General features: G+C 35.5%; 1 protein-coding gene across 3 annotated transcripts; it reads left to right on the plus strand.

Annotated features, from left to right (window-relative positions):
- On the plus strand, positions 1-19,456 carry LOC136823043 (aldehyde dehydrogenase family 16 member A1-like). 3 transcript variants are annotated; one of them, XM_067079367.1, is made up of 13 exons: positions 1-112; positions 9,521-9,710; positions 9,820-10,110; positions 10,688-10,965; positions 11,197-11,355; positions 11,658-11,855; positions 12,025-12,120; positions 12,323-12,565; positions 12,892-13,043; positions 13,572-13,739; positions 13,932-14,136; positions 18,016-18,201; positions 18,774-19,456. In XM_067079367.1, exons 2-13 carry the CDS (start codon positions 9,521-9,523, stop codon positions 19,071-19,073), a joined length of 2,466 nt encoding a protein of 821 aa, XP_066935468.1. In that variant the 5' UTR covers positions 1-112; the 3' UTR covers positions 19,074-19,456. The 3 variants fall into 3 exon arrangements, with proteins under 3 accessions (XP_066935468.1, XP_066935460.1, XP_066935536.1); XM_067079359.1 differs by having other exon boundaries at positions 39-112; positions 11,197-11,349; XM_067079435.1 differs by lacking the exon at positions 1-112 and adding an exon at positions 4,144-4,231.
- The last annotated feature ends 1,665 nt before the right edge of the window (positions 19,457-21,121 follow it).

The following is a 21,121-nucleotide window of genomic DNA, read 5'->3' on the forward strand; positions in this document are numbered from 1 at the left end:
TAGAGAGGTTGGATATAAACCAATTTTCACCAAATGGTTTCAGGTTTCTTGCTTAGCGAGATGCAAAAAATGCCTCTCTAAACATCGGTTGTCAAAAGAACTCTTTCAAAAGGTATTTATTCGAATCTTTTCTCATAGATTTGTGATCAATGTTTATGTGAATTATATCATCTAAAGTTAGTAGAAAATTTTTTGCATGTGGGTGCCGTTTTTTTTGTAAAGCTGTGTGGCTGCGTTTGTGGTGGGTGTGTGTGCATCGCATGGGTATTATTCTCTAGCAGTCTATAGGGTTGATAACCCCTGGAAAGAGATCTTGTGGGAAAGGCTGAAAGAGACTGAAAAAAAATATTCAATGATGAGTTTTTATGGAGAGACAACCAATAGACCTTTTCGCCTTTCCATCCGCCATATTGAATTGTATGCAAAAATTATGGTGGCCGAATTGCCGTGGTGAAATTCCCTTAGAAAGTATGCCAAACATATGCAAAAAGAAAGTATTAATATAAAACTTACATGCATAATTAGCATTATATTAAAGTGTAATCTTGTAGAAGAAAGATTAAATTTGCTTCTTTTGAAAACTAGAAATAATCAAATTCGCCCACTTCTTAGAACAAGCCAGTTGAGATGAAGTTTTTATAACATACTTCACTAATTGGTCATTTGAAGTAATAAAAATGACGCGTTCTTTAGAAGAAATAAAAAAATGGTTTTATTACTGGTTAACGACCAACCGAATCAAATAAGAGCTTGTAAAAACTCCATCTCGTCCCGAACAAGCACTTCAAAAAACCATAACATTAGACATAAACTCAAGCTGAAAAATCACCCACGAAGGTACAAAAATAATCCTTATTCGACTGACGGTAAATTATTCTCCTGGGAATAGAACTGCCAAACACGATCAAATCAAAACATCGATCTGAACCCGCTGAATGCGTGACATCATTTAATGAGGCCCCCCCAGCGGACCCAAAATTCACGCCATCACGCCAATTTTTATTCGATTTCACGCCATCACGCCTGAAAAATTTGATTTTCACGATCACGCCAATTTTTTTCGATTTCACGCCATTATGCCTAGAAAATTTAGTTTTCACGCTCATATTTTATTCTCTGGATAAATTCAGTTTTAGATCACGTTTAGACCCATTGGTATGGATAAAAAGCCGTTATATAAACTTAATTTTTGTCCGCAAATAGGTGTGTGTTTGGTCGTCAATCAGTTTTTCGGCATTCTCATACGCGTAAGTCAAGATTATATAATCTTTCCTATCGGAAACACCTGAAAAATTTGGAAGGAATTTGACCTCTGTTTTTCTATTTTTAGTAACACACAGGGGTCAAATTCCAGTTTTTTCGGGTGTTTCCGATGGGAAAAATAACGTAATTTTGACTTAAGCATATCAAAAATTGTTTGACAACTGGTGGGTCACATTAAAGGGCCCCGGTTTGAAGACTGACGTATATTTGAATAAATTGACAAAGCTCACCATGGTTGAGCAATTTTATGACCAATCTCAATTCAATTCTAAAAATTATTCATGTAAAAATAATGGAAATCTTTTAAAAGTAAAAGTAGCTTTTTTTGGTAAAAACGTGAAGGGCCATGCCCCCTGATCCATGGGCATTAATTGTGAACTAGCGTGAATAGTGTTCAAAAGGGGAACGTGGAGGCGTAACCATGGTTTGAGCCGACGGGAGAAATTTTCAATTTAGTATGGCTAAATTCACCCTCATTTACTCTCTTTTTTCAAAAATATAGTTTAAACATCACAGGATTCCTTTGATCAATGCCAATCTGCCCAAAATTACACCTCATAATAAACCTGTTGCTTCTTTCTGTTTAAGGCTTTGCTACAAATATATATTTCCTGAAATAAAGGACCTGATGTCTTTGATGCATCTAAGAATACCCTAGGCATCTAAGAAAAAGAGGAAAGTGTTAGTTACGGAGGAAGCGCAATCATGGTTTGCGCCGACAGGAGAAATTTTCAATTTTCGACCCTCTCATAGAATTCGACTTTATTTTGAAGACTAGCTAGCAACTGCTAAAGACAATTGGAAGTTACGAGGATAAATGGCAGATGAATAAAACTGTTTGCACCATTTCTTTTTTGTTTTAAAATGTGATCTATAGGAGGCCCCACCATAGTTGGGGCCGACCAAGAAAATTTTGAAATTTGAACCCTCTAAATTGGCTAAAATGGACATAGAATTACGATTCAAGTAATAAATATATTTTTCACGATCACGCTGAACTGCAAATTTCACGCCATCACGCCTAAAAAAATTCGATTTCACGATCACGCCGGCACTTCATTTTCACGCCATCACGCCGTTTTTTTCAAAATTTCACGCCATCACGCCACGAAAAACCCTCCATCACGCCATCACGCCAACCGCTGGGGGGGCCTCTTTAATTACTGCTTTCAGTTTGCGTGTCTTGAAAGTTGATGTGTGTACTCCGTCTTCATGGAATTTTTTAATGGCATGAAAACAGAATATGCAATGTCTTTAAGAACAAATTCCTAAAAGGCTTTTGTTGTTCGGTAAATATTTCTTTTTGGATTAAGAAATTCCATCTTTTATTGTTCTAATGATTATAAAATTTATTTATAAGATGCTTTGTTGTCTTTTTAATCTTTGTGTAAACTTGCATATGTTTTGCATATTTTCCAACTAAATCCAACCACGGCCTTTTCGTTCCTATATTTTTGCATACAATTCAAGATGGCGGATGGAAAGGCGAAAAAAGGTCTAAAAACCCTTGGAAATTTTAGAAGAAAAATGTTCAGATCAGCTCGTTCTCAGACAGTCAAATGTCAGACCCCCAAAAGTCGCAAAAGTACCGTCAACTGCTCTAACTTGGGACGATTGGTCGAAACATGGGACTGTTGCATATCTGGTCTCTATTTTTTTACTTACTTTACTGTAAAATCGAAAGAGAAATCGTGTATTTTTAAATACGCCGTTCCTTAACTCAAATCAAATGACTTTGGAGGTTCGGTGAAATAGTGGCCGAATTGCCGTTCTATGTTTTGTCAGATAGTCCCAAGTTAGAGCAGTTGACGGTAGTTTGTCCATCCCGTTATTTTGACAATACTTAAAACTGGATGTTTTTTGAATACATGGGGTACTGTAGCTATCGTTGTAGTCAGATCAAAATTTTGTCTTGTTTTTCATTTTATCTACATGTAACCATCAGTATAGCGACTTAAACTCTTATATCAAGATTACAGGATTTGGAGTGTGGGTCGATTTTACTTCCGTTTTCAGTGGTTTCACTTTTGATTTCAAGCCAACATCTCAGCAATGGGGTGCTTTCCCATACCCTTAAGTTAAAGGAAGAAATTTTGGCGGAAAGAAAATTTGGCAGATTTGGCGGATTTGACTGAAATCCGCCAAATTAAGTTACCGCCAAAATTTCTTTTTTCCGCCATCCGCCAAATTAAATTCCCGCCAAATTAAACATTTTGAAAATATGATCTCTTTTAAGGCGTTTTTGCTACTTTTTCGCTGTTTTGACGCCATCTTAAGGTTAAATTTTTAAGCGACCGCCAAATTAAATTCCCGCCAAATTTAGTTTTTTCGTCCATCCGCCAAATTAAATTCCCTCTGAAAAAACTTTTTTGGCCATCCGCTAAATTAAATTACCGCCAAAATTTCTTCCTTTAAGGTAGTTACAGGGGTTTGTGCAAAAACCAAACATAGAAAGTTTTCCAAATCCCCTATTTCGATTCAACCAATAAAAAATAAAACTTTTCCATGTTTCACTTTTTTGCACTAATTCTTCAAAATGAAAATAGTTAAGATTTAAAGTTTTTCTTTTATTCAATGATCTTTTCTGGCATTTTGTTGACAATCTAGATCTCACATCAAATCCCGCTTTCTTCAGAAAATTGAAGATGAGAAAATACCTACTAAACCTTAGGATCATGGATTGAAACAAATATATGAAGGGTGAGATTTTACAGCCGCCCATTGTGCAAGGCACTGAGAGACCATGGGTGCCAAAAATATGGGCTGTGTGAACTGCGGCAATTTCATTGGTGGCAATTTGATAAACAGCTGCGAAGGAGCACCGGGAAGCAATCAGTAGAAGAGACCACTTTCGTTTTTGTTGCAGATTTAAATATACACTTCTCTCAGGGATTACTTATCATATGTCAATGTGTTGTGTCAACTTACTTGTCAGCATTGTATTGTTGTAAAGGGAAAGATAAAAGAGGTAAGACTAGCCTAGTTTCTAATCCTGATATAGGAGTTTAAGCTTAGGCTGACTATAATTTGAAAGTTCACGGTGCTATTATAGCTTCACACTTTGCAAATTGCAAAGCTATTTCAGGTTTTGGCAAAGGAAAATGTTTTTTAAGATAAAAAAAACGTGAAGCAAAATTTTTAAGGGAAGTAGAAAAATTGAAAGGCAGAGAGAAAAAATAGGCTGCATCGTTTGACAGCAAAAAACTTGCATTTTAGAGGGGTCAATCAGTTGAATACTTTGTTAAATATCTTTTGACAGGATAAAATTGAAGTTTCATTCTTGTGAAAATGGTAATTTATTATATATAGCGGTATTCTACAAGAAGTTCTGCTTCATTTTTCCTCAATTTCTTGAACAAATTTTGAAAAACAAATTAGTGGAAAAAATATGCACATTACCATTAAATATCTTTCCAAAGATAGTAAACGTTTTATTATAAGACAAATGCTTGGAAATTTTGGTCAAAAATAAAAACACTGCACCCCTTTTAGACACAGCTCTAGTTCTACTTTTCTTCAAATTATCTGCTGTTCGTTTACAGGAGAAGAGATCATCGATGAACAGCAGATAGTTATTATTTAAGTATAAAGGATATCACCATGTATCACCAGATAATGATTTTTAAATGATGACATATTCTCAATGAACAGCACATCATATTTTCTAGGTCAGGCAAAAGGGCAAAACACTAATAGATTTTAATTTTCAACAAAGCGAGACAGCAAGCGGTACAGCAGATAAGAGAATGAAGAAGGGTGGAACAGCAGATGAGAAAAGCAGAGGAAGAACGGAACTGCAGATTGAATACACTTTTCTAGGAAGAGGAAACACGTAGATTTTAGCTGAACAACAGGACAGGTTCAAATATCAACGAAGAAGGGGTCCTTAAATTTTGTTTGACATTTTAAGGGAACAGCACATCGATATTTCTAGGAGTAAGATTCCAAAGAATTCAAAACAACAGATCCAAAAATCTAGGTTATTAACTATGGTTGAACAGCAGATATTCAAGAAAAGTCATCACTGGTTGCTTCTGTAATTTTCAAACTGATTTTAGTCAATAGCTTAAACATGATTGAAGCTTTGCGTAGTAGATTAGAATGCAAAAGTATGAGAATCTAGTCCACAATAGACAAGTATTGGAGTAAGTAGTTTAGTGTAACTATCTATCTTAGTAATGTGATTTGGTAAAAGTTTAAATTCCAAAATAGTATATGACAAAGTTCATTATTACAAGCGCACGAAAGCGCTTCAAAACATCAGCTATTTTTACTTTTGTCTCTTTTACCAAAATGCTGTAAGCCCATGTAGACTAAGGACCCCAGACTAGAACCCCCAACAGTGGAGTATTTGAGATAAAAACAACAATTATTGCTCTTTTTGGCAACTATTGCCGAAAACAGCAATTTCTACAATGAAATTTTGAGTCGGCAAAATTGTGTTGACCTTAACAGGGCAAAGATGGCAAAGATGTTTTTGAAAAATGTAGAATTACATTGAGGAAAAGGTTTTTCAGATAGTAATTTTTTAAATTTTCATTGCTCAACTTGATATGAAAAGTTCTCAAATAATATGTAAAAAGATCCTGCATCGATGCTGAGACACAGTCAGAAGGAAAAACTAAATGAGTCACAGTGGGCCTACTAAATGCGAGAGTGTTGTAGACCACTTTCATTTGTTTACTTTTTTTACTTTTCTGCTGACTCAGCATTTCTTTGTGTTTTCTTATGTTTTTATCTTAAAAACCCCAAGCACTTAGACTGACCGAAAAAAATTTGTCATTAGATTTTTATTGAAATGTGCCATCTTTAATCACCAGAAATGCGCAGCTTTCTATCTTTTAAAACTTTTTTTTTAGGGCGGGGGGGTTGCTTCATCTTGAAAATAATAAAGATAAAGAATCACAATCAAGCCCACAAGTACAAATTGTTATTATGACTAGTCGCTACTTTATTTTTAAAGGGGCCTAAGTCCAGGTCCCCCCCCCCGATTCTAAAAGGGCCTAAGTCCAGGTCCCCTCCAATTCTAAAAGGGCCTAAGTCCATTTTTATGAAAATTGAGATTTTTGGTTTTTCTGAATCTCTGACTCACTGGCTTTCTTTTGATGTATCTGACATGAAGATTTGGAGGTAAAAAAGTCTAAAAATTTTGGTCTTTAGTTTTAATAAAAACTTAATTTTAAAAGGGCCTAAGTCCATCATGTTAGGGCCTAAGTCCAAAGTAATGAAATTGTTGAATCTTAAAAAGGCCTAAGTCCATCAATTCTTATGAATGTTGGGTCCAAAGCATTAAAATTACTAAAATTTAGAAAGGCCTAAGTCCAGAAAGAGGGCCTACGTCCAAACATTGATAGATTCTAGCTAATGTGAAAGGGCCTAAGTCCATTGTTACTGTAGGATAGTTGCTATAGGAAAATGGGCTGTACAGGATGCAAGGAGATGCATTTTGTGTAACATGGTTTCCTTTCTTTTCAGCGTTTTCCTAGATTTTACTAACATTCTATTGCTATTTTTTTTCCAAACACTGATGTCATTGCATTGCCTGATTCGAATGTAATGTTTACAAAATAATAATTATGGTGGAATGTTTTGAACTGGACTTTATGATGGTGGAAATGTTTTGAGAATTTAGAATCAGTTCTTTCCTTTGGCTGCTAAGTTAGGTATTCAACCGTTATAACCGACAGGTCTTAATCTGCTGACAAAAAAAATTTGCCAGGGAGGGTGGTCTATATTTTACTTACTGTACGCTCCTTTTAATGGTCTTAAAAAGAGGTCTACCCCAGCCAAAAATAGAAATGGTTGGTTAATGTGGCACATTAGGAGTTACCCCATAGCTGTCAACTCTCCTGCATCCCAATGATTTCTCTGCGTGTGAAAAAAATCTCCTGCATTTCCAGGATTTTCTCCCGCATCTCCCGCATTTCAAAATTTTCCGATTTCCTGAAAAAAAACATTCCATTTTGGAAAAACAGAAACGCAAAATTTCCTGATTTTGGAAATTCGGAATGAACGATTTCTCGATTTTCTGAAAACAATTTCCGATAAAATGGGATTTCACGGAAAAAGTTCCTTGATTTCCCGATTTGGAAATGCATTGCAGTGTCATCTTTCACAATCTGATTGCAATGCAATGACTTCCAATTAAAGCCAAAAATAAAATCTCGGTGCCCCCCCCCGCACTTAGGCAAAATAGGTGGCAGGTAAGTGCGAGCTATAAGGATACCTTTTTCACACCTCAAAAGTCCCTCAAAGGGGTACAAATTCATAGGTTAGTCTCTCAAAGGGTCCTAAAATCACTAAAATCTAAAATTTCCCTCTCAAAGGGTCACAATATTTTTCTTTTTTCAATTATAGAAACTGTAATGGACTTAGGCCTTTCAATTTTATATAATATATTTTCAAGCTTTAGAAAAATGTAACGGACTTAGGCCTTTCAGATTCGCTGAGATTTCTGTGGAGTAAAGAAAAAGGCTTTTCTAGTCATTTAGGACTTAGGCCTTTCTAAATGAAAATATTTTATAAGGATTTGGACTTAGGCCCATTTATTGGAAAATAAAGATGGGTACTAAGTCCATTTGTTATAAAACTTGTTAATTTTAAAGAGGCCTAAGTCTTCTCTAGATCTTTTCCGGGTGAAACAGGAATTGTCCTATCTCCGACACAATGGCTTTTAATTGGGAAGATAATAATTAGCCATATGTCTCAGAAAATCCTTACTTTGTTACTTTTATGTGGAAGATTGTGTCAGAATCAAGAGAATACTTAAATGGCAATTTACTCAAAATCACAAAAACGGACTTAGACCCCTTTAAAATTAAGGCTCTAAGGACTTAGGCCACTTTAAAATTAAGGCTCTCAGGACTTAGGCCCCTTTAAAAATAAGGTTGCGTAGTGTAAAAAAAGAATGCTCGCATAAAAGCTTGCATTTTTGAAAACTTATGGTCCATTTCTGAGGGTGACAGGAAATTTGCCCTTTGGGAATTTGTACTCTCGAAACTTTCACCCAGGAAAATTGCCCTTTTTGAAGTTTTTGCAGGCTTATACATGATTTCTAAAGCCAGAGCTTAATAATTTAATGCTTCTTTTTGGCTGTTGATTGTTTGATGAAATATGCTGACATTGTCAAAAAATTTATCTGCATCATCAATCAAATTTTGGTGTCATTGGCATAAGTAAATTAAATTCAGTTATTTATATTGACTTTTATTTTGAAGTGGGTCGGTTGGTTTGAATTGGTCGATTTATAAAAGTTAAAATTTTACATTTGGGTGATTTTGAAATGAAAAAAGAAAAGCTAGAAGGGAATTCATGATTCTCCAAGTGAAGAAAGAATGAGAAGACATACCGTCAACTGCTCTAACTTGGGACGATTGGTCAAAACATGGAAAACTGTTGATATCCTGGCCTGTATTTTCACTTACTGTTAAATCTCTTTGACAACAAATTTGTTTTAATAACTCTGCCAAGTTTATCAATCATACTTTCTGTCATAACATGGCATGATAACTTTCACTGATAGCGCGCCCTTTTTAACTTTTTTATTTTCATTCAAAATGACTGGATGCCGATTGGAGAATTAGAGAACGCCCGTCGCTTAACTGTCTATCGCCCAATGGGATTAACAAATAACGATTGTGTAACTTGCCACGCGAGTGACGTTTTTCTCCATTGTTTTGCTACTAATTTGGTCTTCTTCGTTCCAGACATTCGCGCGTGTTTTACTACAGATTTTTTTCATATTTCAGTTTTAAAGTCTACTCCTTGCGAAAGAAAATCGTGTATTTTTGATAAATACGCCGTTCATTAACTCAAATCAAATGACTTTGGAGGTTCAGTGAAATGGTGGCCGAATTGCTGTCCCATGTTTTATCAGATAGTCCCAAGTTAGAGCAGTTGACGGTAATAAAGATTCTGATTTGTCGAGAAAAAAAATTTTCTTTTAAAAAGAATGGCAACAAAATATTTTAGGTCAGCAGGTTTTGAGGTGAGGTCGGCCAGATCACAGCAAACCAAATCCAGCCTCATTTTAAGTTTTGAACTTAAGCATTTTTTGAATCACCCTTCTTTCTTGTTTTAATTTGATCAATCCCAAGAGAAGAATTTGGTTGGGATCAAAAAGTATATTAAATCTGATACAAGGTTTTCTTTATTTAAAAAAACAAACACAAATTTGATTATGCTTTTCCTCCAATTTAGGTCCTGTTGTATCACAAACCACTTTTTTAAAATTCATTATCTAACTTAAATAATCTAGATGTCCGACAACAAAGAATCCAAAGTTAGTCAATTATTCAAGAACTTGGAGTATGGCCCTGCTCCAGAATCTCCAAAAATTGCTTATGAATGGCTAGACAGCCATGAAAGAAAATTTGGACACTTTATTAATGGAAAATGGGTCAATCCTGAAGGACGAAAAACAGTTGAATGTAAAAGCCCAGCTACTGGTATGATTATTTTGTAACTTCTAAGTTTGTAAGCCAATGACTGCTTTCATGTTCAAAAGGATCCTAGATATATACTGGAATGGTTCAAATTCTTTTTTCTTTTTCTTAGGTGAAGTATTGGCATCCACTATTCAAGGAACAGTTGATGATTTGAATGAAGGGGTTCAAGCTGCAAGAACTGCATACAACTCATGGTCCAAACTTCCTTGTCATGTCCGTGCACGGTATATCTACAGCATTGCAAGACATGTTCAAAAACACATGAGATTGATATCTGTAGTGGAGAGTTTGGATAATGGGAAACCAATTCGAGAAACCCGTGATTTTGATATACCTACTGTAGCAAGACATTTGTACCATCATGCTGGATGGGCTGAGTTGATGGAAACCGAGATGAAAGGTTAATATTATTATTCATAGCCCTGAAATACAACTGTCAATCATTTTTAAGAAAACTGATTGGATGATTAATGTCACGTGGCCGGTCAATATTTCCCCATAGTGACCGGTTATGAAATTGACATCATTAAAATGTCAATTACTTTTATTACTTTATTTTTGCAGGGCTATAAATGGATTATTAACCTCAGAAGCCTGTCTCTCTTGCTAAAAATTTTTCTCGTTCACTCGTATTGGACCTCGCTTCGCTCGTTCCAATACGTCGCGAAGTCGGTCGATATTTTGCCAGAGAGACCGGCTTTTCGGTTAATAATCCATATGATTTCTGTACCTTGCGCTACCATTTCAACATCATTACATCATTATCATCTTCGTTGTTGATATTTACCGATATATTTTAGAATCAAACTAGGGGATAAAGAGGGAAGTTTTTCAACCAAAAAGAGTTTGACTTTATTTTGTCCATCTCCTTTTCTTGTCAGATCTTTTATATTATGTGTTAAAACTATTCGTAATAAAAACATGTGTCTTCCAAAAAAACAAAATCTTTCTTCATTTAAAATTCTTCTGGTGTTTAGAATGGACCTCTATTGGTGTAGTCGGAGCCATTGTTCCTTGGAATTTCCCTCTGATGCTTCTCTGTTGGAAAGTCTGTCCAGCTTTGGCCATGGGAAATACTGTTGTTTTGAAACCTGCATCTTTTACTCGATTAAGTGCTCTGTTGTTTGCTGACATTTGCGCCGAGGCTGGTTTACCACCAGGTGTCTTTAATATTTTGACTGGCGATGGTCGATTTGGAAGTGCAATTGCTGTACATCATGATGTTGACAAAGTTGGTTTTACCGGATCTACTGAGGTAATATCTACAGTATTTAAGCTCAGGTGCTAATTTTTACACTTTTTGTGTCAGAATTCTGCAATTCTTCAAAAAATAAACTTTTCCTAAATAGCTTCTTTATAGTTTCAGAACAACACAATGCATGAAAAAGGAGCATGGTTACAGACTTTAACAAAACAATTAATGGCAATGTTTTGAAAACATTTCATATTTCATCCAAATTAGTATGCGAATTTTTTCATTTCTTAGGTTGGGAAAATTCTTCGACGTGTGACTGCTGGCACAGGGAAAAAAATTTCCTTGGAACTTGGTGGAAAATCTCCAGTGGTTGTTTTTGATAGTGCTGATTTGGACTCAGCAGTTGAGGGTATAGTGATGGCTATCTGGTTCAACCAAGGGCAGGTAGAAGTAATTTGCCAACAGCATTTCTTATTGCTTAACTACTATTATGATGATATTTCGTTATAATAGTCTAGTCTGAAAAATACATTATTTTAGCTCCTTATAATTATCAATTTTTTGCTCTTTTTCAACGCTTTTAAAAAACGTCACATTTTGGCCTCCTCGTAGTCTAATTTGGAATTGTCAGTTGGTCTTGCTTGTAATCGTACCTGTAACAGTCTTATAATAAGAGAAATAATGCAATTTTTATCATTCTTTATATCATTTCTTATCTAGGTACTGAAATTTTACTAAATTTTTCTTGTCAGGTTTGCAGCGCTGGTTCTCGTTTACTGGTTCAAGAGACTGTACACGACAAGCTTGTTAACAAACTGAAAGAACGCATGAAGCATTTGCGTGTTGGGAACAGTCTTGATAAATGTGTTGATATGGGAGCTATTATTGATGAGGGTCAACGCAAATCTGTTGAACAATTTGTTGAAGAAGCACGTGCTGAAGGAGCTGAGGTTTGAAAAGTTTGCGGTTTCACTTCTTTGATCAAAAATGATCATAAAACATAACCGTGTAGACTGTTTTTTATCAACGTTTTTTAACTGGAGCTTAATTATTTATTATGTATTTTTATTTACAAAATAACATAAGATAATCAACTCATAATCTCAGAATACTGTTTAGATCTACCAAGCATCAGAATGTATCCCTGACGGATGCTTTTACCCTCCAACGCTGGTGACAAATGTATCAACCACATCCAAGATTGTCATTGAGGAGGTTTGTTTCTTAATCATCCGTGTAAAATGTTCCATAAATCTCTGAAAAAGGATGCTTGATTATGAAAGTTGCTGTTTTAGATAAATCATATCATGTTTTTAATCAAAGCAATCTTTCAAGGAAGTTCTTAAATATTTGGGGAAATTTATTCAGCTTTTTTCCCAGTTTTTTCAAAAAAAGGGAACGTTCTTATCTATTTTAGGTTTTTGGACCAGTTCTTGTCGTCTTACCCTTCCGAACAGCCAAGGAAGCTATCAATTTAGCCAACAACACTTTGTATGGTCTCGGTGGTAGTGTTTGGTCGGAACACATCGGTCTAGCAATGGAAGTAGCATCCAACATCAAGGCTGGATCCGTATGGATTAATAACCATAATGTGTTTGATGCGGCTGCCGGTTTCGGTGGTTATAAAGAAAGTGGTTATGGCCGTGATGGTGGAAAAGAGGTACATGTTAAGCTTGTTTGTTGTTTTGCTCACTTGTTTATCTTGTTTATCAAATCTCGAAATCGTTTCTCGACAACACACATTTTTTTACGGCGCTTCAGTGACACTTGTTAATATGGTGAACCCAGTCGGACACTACCAGGAAAACATCAACCAAGATTCGTCTCAACAGGTGCTATCAAATTGTGAAGTTTCTTAATATTTCCTACTGGTTCCTACTGGTTCCTACTGGTTCCTACTAAGCAGTTCAAAGAGAGCATTACGTAAAACATCCTATAAACTTTTATATGTAATTTGGTCCGCTTATTTTCTTTTATCTTTAACAGGGTTTATATGAATACGTGAAACCAAAATGGTGTGCTTCCGTTCGCATTGATGCATCTAAGTTCGATGTAAATGCTTTCGGACCTGCAAAATTCCCTGCTGTTTCAAACCCAAACACTGCTCCATTGGCTTCTGATGGTCAAAACACGCCCAAGTATGTAATATGAGTATGCTTACGGTTTCTGCCCTGCCTGCCTGCTACCAAAAATAAAGATCGAAGTTTGTCTTCTTCCTTTTTTTATAAGCTTTTTAAATATTTTAACTCGTTTACTTTAGCTACGGCTTATAATTACACTAAAAGTCGAGTGGTTAATCGCTGATTTATCTTCTGATTTATCTGATGTATCTTCAGGCTAACTGATGAATATTATGTATCATGATTATTTTAAATTGCGTTTTTAAAGCCAATCTATACATGAAAAGCTGCTCTTCATCAAAAATGTAGATCGTTAGATCAATTATTATTCAACACTTTCAATTTATGTTAAAGCGTTCTAATTTAATGGTTTGCTTGTGTAAATTCGGAAATACACACTCCATTGTAAAATAAAACAATTAACTGACGAAGTCAGTTGCAAGTCGCAAGCTCTGCATTTTTCTTGGCGATTTGGAACTCAATTTATAATATCGTTGACCTGAGATTATAATTATTTGGTTTAATGAGTATCCGTCATTTCTTTAGAATCGACCGAACTTACAAGCTGTATATTGGTGGTAAACAAAAGAGACCTGACGCCAATTACAGTCGACCAATCACCGATCCTAAAGGACAAATCATTGCACAAGTTGGTGAATCGAACAGAAAAGATGTCCGAGATGCTGTTGACATCGCATGCAAAACACTCCCAGGGTAAATATTATGCAGGATCTTAAATGATCTACTTTGAATGTCACCAGACCCTTCTTAGGGTCAAAAAAATAGAAACTCGAATCTTTCAGTTTGTTCACAAGGCCTTTTTTGAGTTACGATGTATGTATGAAGATGGAGATTGAGATTTAAAGTGATAGCGTGAGTAATTCTCATTAAACTCATCCCCTTTAGCTGGCAGAAACGGTCCGGTCACAATCGTGCTCAAATCACGTACTACATCGCTGAGAACTTGGAACAGAGAAAGGAGGAGTTCATCAAAACATTGGTAGAGTCTTGCGCATGCTCAAGAGAAGATGCAGTAAAAGAAGTTGAAGAATCTATTCATCGTTTGTTCCATTGGGCTGCTTATGCTGATAAATACGGTGGCAATGTCCAGGTAGGATAAATCTCCTCTGATTGGGAAATATTGTTGGCCTTATCATTTTCAAAGAAATTCCTAATTCTCTTGTACCTTTGGATTGGCTAATTAAAAATTGTTGATTTTATTTTCTTCCGACTTGTAATCTTGCATTTAGATCTATGTTTAACTTCAAGCTTGCATAAAAATCTCACAATATTTTAATTTAATTTTCATTTTATAATTTTCATTTTTAATTTCGCATAGCGAAAGTATTACGATCGTCTTTCGCGGCGGCGGTGTAATGAAAAATTTAGAAAACGAAAGTAGTTGAAACTTCTAGAACATTCTCGAAGATTCTAAAATATGGACTCACTCGCTAAGATAAAATTTAATGATTCCAGTCCGCAAGTGCTAGGTAGGTGGAACCAAGCGTTCGTAAACATTCTCGTTTGTTTTTAAATGGTGGATTTGATCATGCTGTCAGACTTGCTCTGGATATTTGTATTTTTATCATGTTTTTGGTGTTTTTGGAGTACTTAAAGAGGCTTATATTTCTTTTAGCATAGTATTTTATGTTTGTGTAGTTAGTAAACATGCACCAATAAAGTGATAGGAATCTTACAATTAAAGAGTTGCTCTTGAACTCTTGAACACCACTACACACAACAACAAATACAGACAAGACCTGACAGGTATGATCTTCAATTTTACAGGTAGAATTATTTGTTGATATTTGATTAGGTTGTGTTGTAAGAAAGATTATCGTTTACTTAGTATTTCACAGAAGAATTCATAGCAGGGGGTGTCAATCTATAAGTGATAGAAGTTAACTTTTCTTAACTAGGTAGGTGCGATGTGTTAATCGTCATTTTCCAGACTCATTTTAACCAACTGATTGATTGGATGTCGATCGATTTCGATAATCGAGACTATTCTAACTGATAATAGATTTTTTTTAATCGATTGGACTCGATTGGCTGTCAATTGTGATCAATCGAACATCTTTATAATAAATCGATGGAAAATCGATCACAATTACAATTGATAGCCAGTCGAGCTTCCCGTAAAATCTTGATTATCGATTGTCTATCAATTATCAAATCAGACGATATCCAATCCATTGATTATTTATTGATTAGTCATCGATTGGAAAAAATTATCGATTTTATTTATTGAGAGTCTGGCATGTTGGATTGACGCTTCGTGGGATAGTGGTCATTGGACCTTGGTTGCTACGCAGGCGTCAAATCAAAGTTTGGGATTCCCACTCACAGCGGTTCACTTGGAAAGAGATTGAGCCTAAACGGCAGAAGTCTATATCAAAATCTTACTGGAAAATTTGTATCAAGCAGTCAAGTTTGATTGAATACTGACTCTACAATGGATTTGAGTTTTGATTGATCAGATATATAAAACACAAAAGACAAGCTTTTTTATACAGTGTGTCAGACTCCCACTCAAAACAATTGATTCATTTTCAATCGATGACACATCGATAACAAATTAATTGACTGGGTATCGATTGGTTCTGGTACCGTAAGTTGGTCTAATGTCAATATCCCTCTTCTAATTCCGACACCCTTCCTTAGAGATAGGAATAATAGGAAGGTTGGGATCACTTATAGACAAAAGGTATTTTCCTCTCTGATCGCTAAGCAAAGAAAAACGGTTTCCATCAGCGATTCTGACCTTGCAATTATCCCTATCTTTAAAGAAGGTTGTCGAAATTAGAAGGGGGATGTTGACATTAGACCAACGTACAGTAATTGATAGGTATTTGATAATGTTATGCTAATTATGAAATTAAGGAAGGCTCGATTACATTAGTTGATTGAGTATTCAATGATTGGCTCTAAGATGATCAATCCAGATTGATTATTTAACGGTTGCAAGTTTAATCAATCATCCAATCAATGATCAATACTCAAAATTTTCTAATAGCCTTCATTACCTATCGAATATTGGAACAAATTGATTGGTTATTGATAAAAAAAAAGAAATAGAAGTCAATCAAATTTGATCGACCTGCTCTGAAATCGATTTCCTACTAGTCAATCCGGAGGGGGGGGGGCATTCCAGGTAAGTGACCTACCGGACGTGCGGCCCTTAAGGGTAGGTTTTATGGACTTTAGAAAGTGCACTGTAAGGGTTGATTTGTGAGCAAGTGGGAAAAAATGCACTGTAAGGGTGTAAAATTTGAGAAAAGACCAAATTTTGAGGTAAAATTTGAGAAATTTCAAAAAATTTTGCCCTGAAAAGGGCAAAAAATTTCGAAAAATTGCACTATAAAGAGTCAATTTTCAGCCAAACTTTTCCTGCACTGTAAGGGTCCAATTTTAGAGACCTGATTTTTGGCCGAACGTACGGTCGTTTTCAAAATTGAGTGCCCCCCGGGTAGTCAATCAACAAATTCTCAAAAAATATGTAACTCCACGTCTCAATAATATGGATGCAAGGCAAGTAACACAGCAGTAACAAAGTTTTAGCTTTAAGGTAAAAAATATTTGCAGAAAAAGAATTGGCCTTAAAAATTTAAATTAATTTCCATCAAATTTAAAATATTTATGTCATTTTCCAAATTTGTGCTTTTCGAGACTTGAAACAGTTTTTTTTATCTAATAGCAATATCTTGCCAAAAATAGCCCTTAATGGCAAAATTAAATAATTTTTATATTGATTTTTCAAGGCATCAGCAAAATAAATGCCCGTCAAATTTGATTGTGTTTGATTTTGTTTTATTGAGATAGTATATATAATGTATCTGTCATTAAAGAGAAGTCTGTCGTCTCAAAAGTATGTAGATTTAGATACTTTAATTACCTTTCAAACTAATTCTCAGCACCAAGTTAAGTAGAAAGTTGTGTACCGTTAGAATTGGAATGATATATTAGAGGTGAACAATCTATATGACTAAAATGTTGAAATATTGAGAAAGGGCTCTTCCAGAAAAAATTCGTTCATGGGGGGTGGAGGATATATTGTTTTGTCTTTGATCTACCCCTGGACATTTCGATTTTTCACCCCCTGGACACGTGTTTCACCCCTGGACAAGCATCAAATTGACCCCCTGGACACAAATATTTACCCCTGGACATCGCAGATTCACCCCATGGACATGGCAGTTTTTCAGGGTTTTTTCCATACCCCTGGACAATATATCCTCCACCCCCCATAAATGGTTTTTTTCTGGAAAAGCCCAAACTATGTTTTTAGTTTACCTAATATTTTTGTAAATAGTCAAAGATATTCGTATGATATTGATATGTAACTTGGCCACACTGGGACAGTTCACATTTGGGTGACAATAAAGCTCTAGCCCCGTTCTATTTATTGCATTCTATTAATGGTGAGGATACTTAGACATAAATAGGTGCCAGGTATGTGTCCTTCCCAAGTCTCTGAATTATTTAAGGTACGAAAAAAGTCATAAAAATCTCTAGAAGGTTAGAAATTTTTTTGAAAATGTGCTCTAAGAGTCAAATTTTCGCCTTGTCTCTGTAAGGGTAACTTTATTCTCTGTTAGAGCCAGTTTTTCTCAGGTCCGATTGACATTCTCCAACTCTAGTACTCCCCGGTCGTTTTTAATATGATTATTTCATCTATGAATAATCAAATACTTTGCGAAATTTTCGACTCTCAGTCGTCTTGTTACACTTTTTTTTATCTTTCAAGACTTTTCTTTTTTAAGTCATCTTCATTAGTGAAAGATTTCTCTCTTTCTTGGAAATTAAAAGGAATATTTTAAGCGAAAGATAATTTTTCGTCTTTCTCATCTATAAATACTCGGGGATTCGTTATATTGATTTTATCGCTCCAAAAGCCTTAGTTATGAAAACAGGCTTACGAGGCATATTTTTCAAATTAAAAAAGAAATCGAAATCTTAAATCATGTAATTGTTTATTTTGTTACCATAGGAAACACAACACTACGGCACTGTTCTCCGTCTACACGACTCTGTCGGTGTTGTCGGGATCGCATGCCCTGATGAATCGCCATTATTGTCTTTCATCTCACTATTCGCGCCGGCCTTCATTCGTGGAAATACAATGTTAATCATACCCAGCGAGAAATACCCCCTCCCGGCCCTCCAGCTATATCAGGTTTGTTTTTAATGATGTTTTTTTCGTTCCCATGGCAAATCTATAAGAATGGCTGACATCTGTTTTTGTATTTGTTTAAACTTTTGACATATGATTCGTGCTATCTTTTTTCTTTCCGAAATTGAAAGCCGAGTTTTCCTTTTGTATTTCACAGCACGATGATTCCTTATCTCCCAATTTTCGAACCTCGGATATGAGCTTTCTGAAACCCATCCATGCCTTTCTTGTCTTCGTCTCTCTTTTTCTAACTTTTCATGCTAGAAAATACAAAAGTAGATTCTACAGTCCAACTGTCGTAAAAAATTGCTGAGTAATAATAATTGAATCCACCGCCCCGATTGTTATCATCTCCACAGCCTCTCCCCTCACACTAAATTCGTGCAATTCATGATAATTGTCACTGTCTGGATGTGAATTATTTAAACATTATGATTGTCGCCTAAACATTGTTCTCAATGAGGATATCTGAAATTTCCGAAGTTATTGGAGAGACCTGGAGTGAAAAATATTATAATTCAGCCGGAGCAATAGTTTCTCCATCACACATGATTATATTCATTATCACCCAATAGATCTTCGAAACATCAGACGTACCAGCTGGTACCATCAACGTTTTAACCGGTAGCCGGGATCACATGACCCGTATCTTGACAGAGCACCAGAATGTCAATGCCATGTGGTATTTCGGCTCACAGGAGGGCAGTAAGTTTGTTGAGCACACCTCTGCTGTCAACATCAAACGCACATGGGTCAATTATGGACAACCACGTGACTGGTTCGATCGCCAGCAGGGGTATGGTGAAGAGTTTTTGATTCGCTCGGTTGAAGTGAAAAATGTATGGATCCCAATGGGGCATATTTTTGCCAATTAATGCTGCTGAAATTTATTCAAGTGATTAATTTTTTGAATCACAGGTGATTAATGTTTCGAATAAGTAATGTATGGGGAAAATGCTTTCAGAATTTGATGTTATTTTTGTTACAGTTTTATATATTTTCATGCATCATTCTTTCTTACCGAGTTTCAAAGAAAGGCCTCACTTCAAGACATACATTTCATAGCACAACAATTTTTGGGTCTTTCTTTTTTGCCCCTACTGCAACGAACTTTTTTAATATTAACGAACATAATATTTTTTATAAACAGAAAAACACAAATTTATACTTGAATATATAGTATTTTGATAATATTTTTTCTTCTTTGATAGAAGTCGATGTGATTTGCGACGATAAAATAGAATAGAATTGCACTGAATTTCTTGCTGTTAAATTTTTCAATTTTTTGAGGCATTCTTTTGTCCTCCGCTGAATTTAACAACCAACGATCTTAGACGGTGTGAGATTCTTCGCAGTGGGTCAAATATTAAAATCGCTGAATTGGGTTAAAATGTTGTGTCTTGGTGTACATGTACAGTTCATTCTATCCTTTCTTATTATTATGATTTTTAATTCCATTTTCATTAATTTCCGACCATATTCTGATTACTTGGTGTTATAATTGACTAGGATGTCACATTTCTGTCACGACCTGAGATCAAGTTAACTAAGAACAACTTGAAACTAAGGGTATGCTGTTTCCAATCTTCAAATAAAAAGGGCTTCGTGAATTACAGAATAACTTAGCTTGAAAAGGATGGAAAATAAGTTAACAGCTCTAGGCTTAGATGAAATTTCCGTCTTCATACTCATCCATCACTCATCTCAAGTTCTTGTACCATCGAGTTTAAAGCCCTGAAGGGGCCAGAGTAGAAGCTTTTGGAGGTATCCAGAACGCCCGCGCGTGTTTTTTTATACAAACGCGATTGAAAGTAAAATCTATCGCTAGATTTCAAAAAATACAGTCTTCAAAAAGAAACCGTCGTCATGATTGCGGCGCGTTCTAGGTGCGTTCTGGGTGTGTTCTGGGTGGGAATCAAGTGGCTTTACATTTTCTTGCCTGAGAAAGATTAGAGATTCTACTCTAGACTATCGGGTTTTAAACTCAATGGCTTGTACTGATTCCGCCTGATTGCCAAAACATGTGCTTATTACTATACAAGGTCAGCATTAAAAACTCTTGGTCTTTTTTTTGCTATAAAATAAAATTTCATCTTATATAATCAAAATTAAATTTTACAAATTTACATTTTTTTCGTTTAGATAATAATTTCAGATAAATAAAAAGATATTCAATTCAATTATTTTATTGATCAACCGAAAGCGAAGGATACCTTCAGAAGAAACAAGAAAAATGATGAAAAGAAAGATTTGAACAAATGGAAAGAAAAGGAGGCTGCAAGAAAAGAAATCGATTCTCAAGCCCCAAGCCCCTGTAAGTGATGCTACTTATTTTATCTCAAAAGTTAACGTCGTCGAAATAGTAAAAGTGACAAAATGTGTTGGTAATGATAAAAAAGTGAGTGTTGATAAAATCAAACTAAATGTACTGGTAATAATTGTATGTTCTCTTTCCATTTCTTGCCATGAGAATCGGTTGTAATGTGACACCTTGTTACCGTACATTTAGTTTTCGTTTTGTTATTAATGGTGAAAGTGGGGTGGTGGGTGGCGGGTGGCGGAACGTAAAAGTCTGTTGTTGTCCTTTAGAGACGTAGCGGAACACTGCGAGGCGATGGATTGTTGGTGATCGTATAAAACTACGATATCAATTAATAAACTTCCCATTTATAGCTCTTCTTGAGCGTGAGCTCTACGACGACCATATCCAGTTTTCGGTCGACTGTTAGAGCTTGTTTTAGGGCGTATTTGTTCGCGAGGTGTTATAACTTTTTCGTCAGTGTCTGATAAAGAGTTATCGTGAACTCGAAAAGTGTTTTTACGATTTACTGGAGCACCTCGTTGATATGAAGGTGTTTCAGGTCGCGTTTGTTTTCTCAATCGTCTGTCGCTCTCTGTCTGTTCTACAAGTTGTGCACATAGA

Source organism: Clytia hemisphaerica, unplaced genomic scaffold, assembly GCF_902728285.1.
Source record: "Clytia hemisphaerica strain Z4C2 unplaced genomic scaffold, Clytia hemisphaerica genome assembly, whole genome shotgun sequence".
NCBI classification, from domain to species: Eukaryota; Metazoa; Cnidaria; class Hydrozoa; order Leptothecata; family Clytiidae; genus Clytia; species Clytia hemisphaerica.

Bases quoted from the DNA above. Each gene is read 5' to 3' on its own strand.
- LOC136823043 (XM_067079367.1), top strand. From the start codon at position 9,521: ATGTCCGACAACAAAGAATCCAAAGTTAGTCAATTATTCAAGAACTTG. The intron at 11,856-12,024 runs GTTTGAAAAGTT...AATACTGTTTAG, and splicing joins CACGTGCTGAAGGAGCTGAG to ATCTACCAAGCATCAGAATG. The intron at 12,121-12,322 runs GTTTGTTTCTTA...TATCTATTTTAG, and splicing joins CCAAGATTGTCATTGAGGAG to GTTTTTGGACCAGTTCTTGT.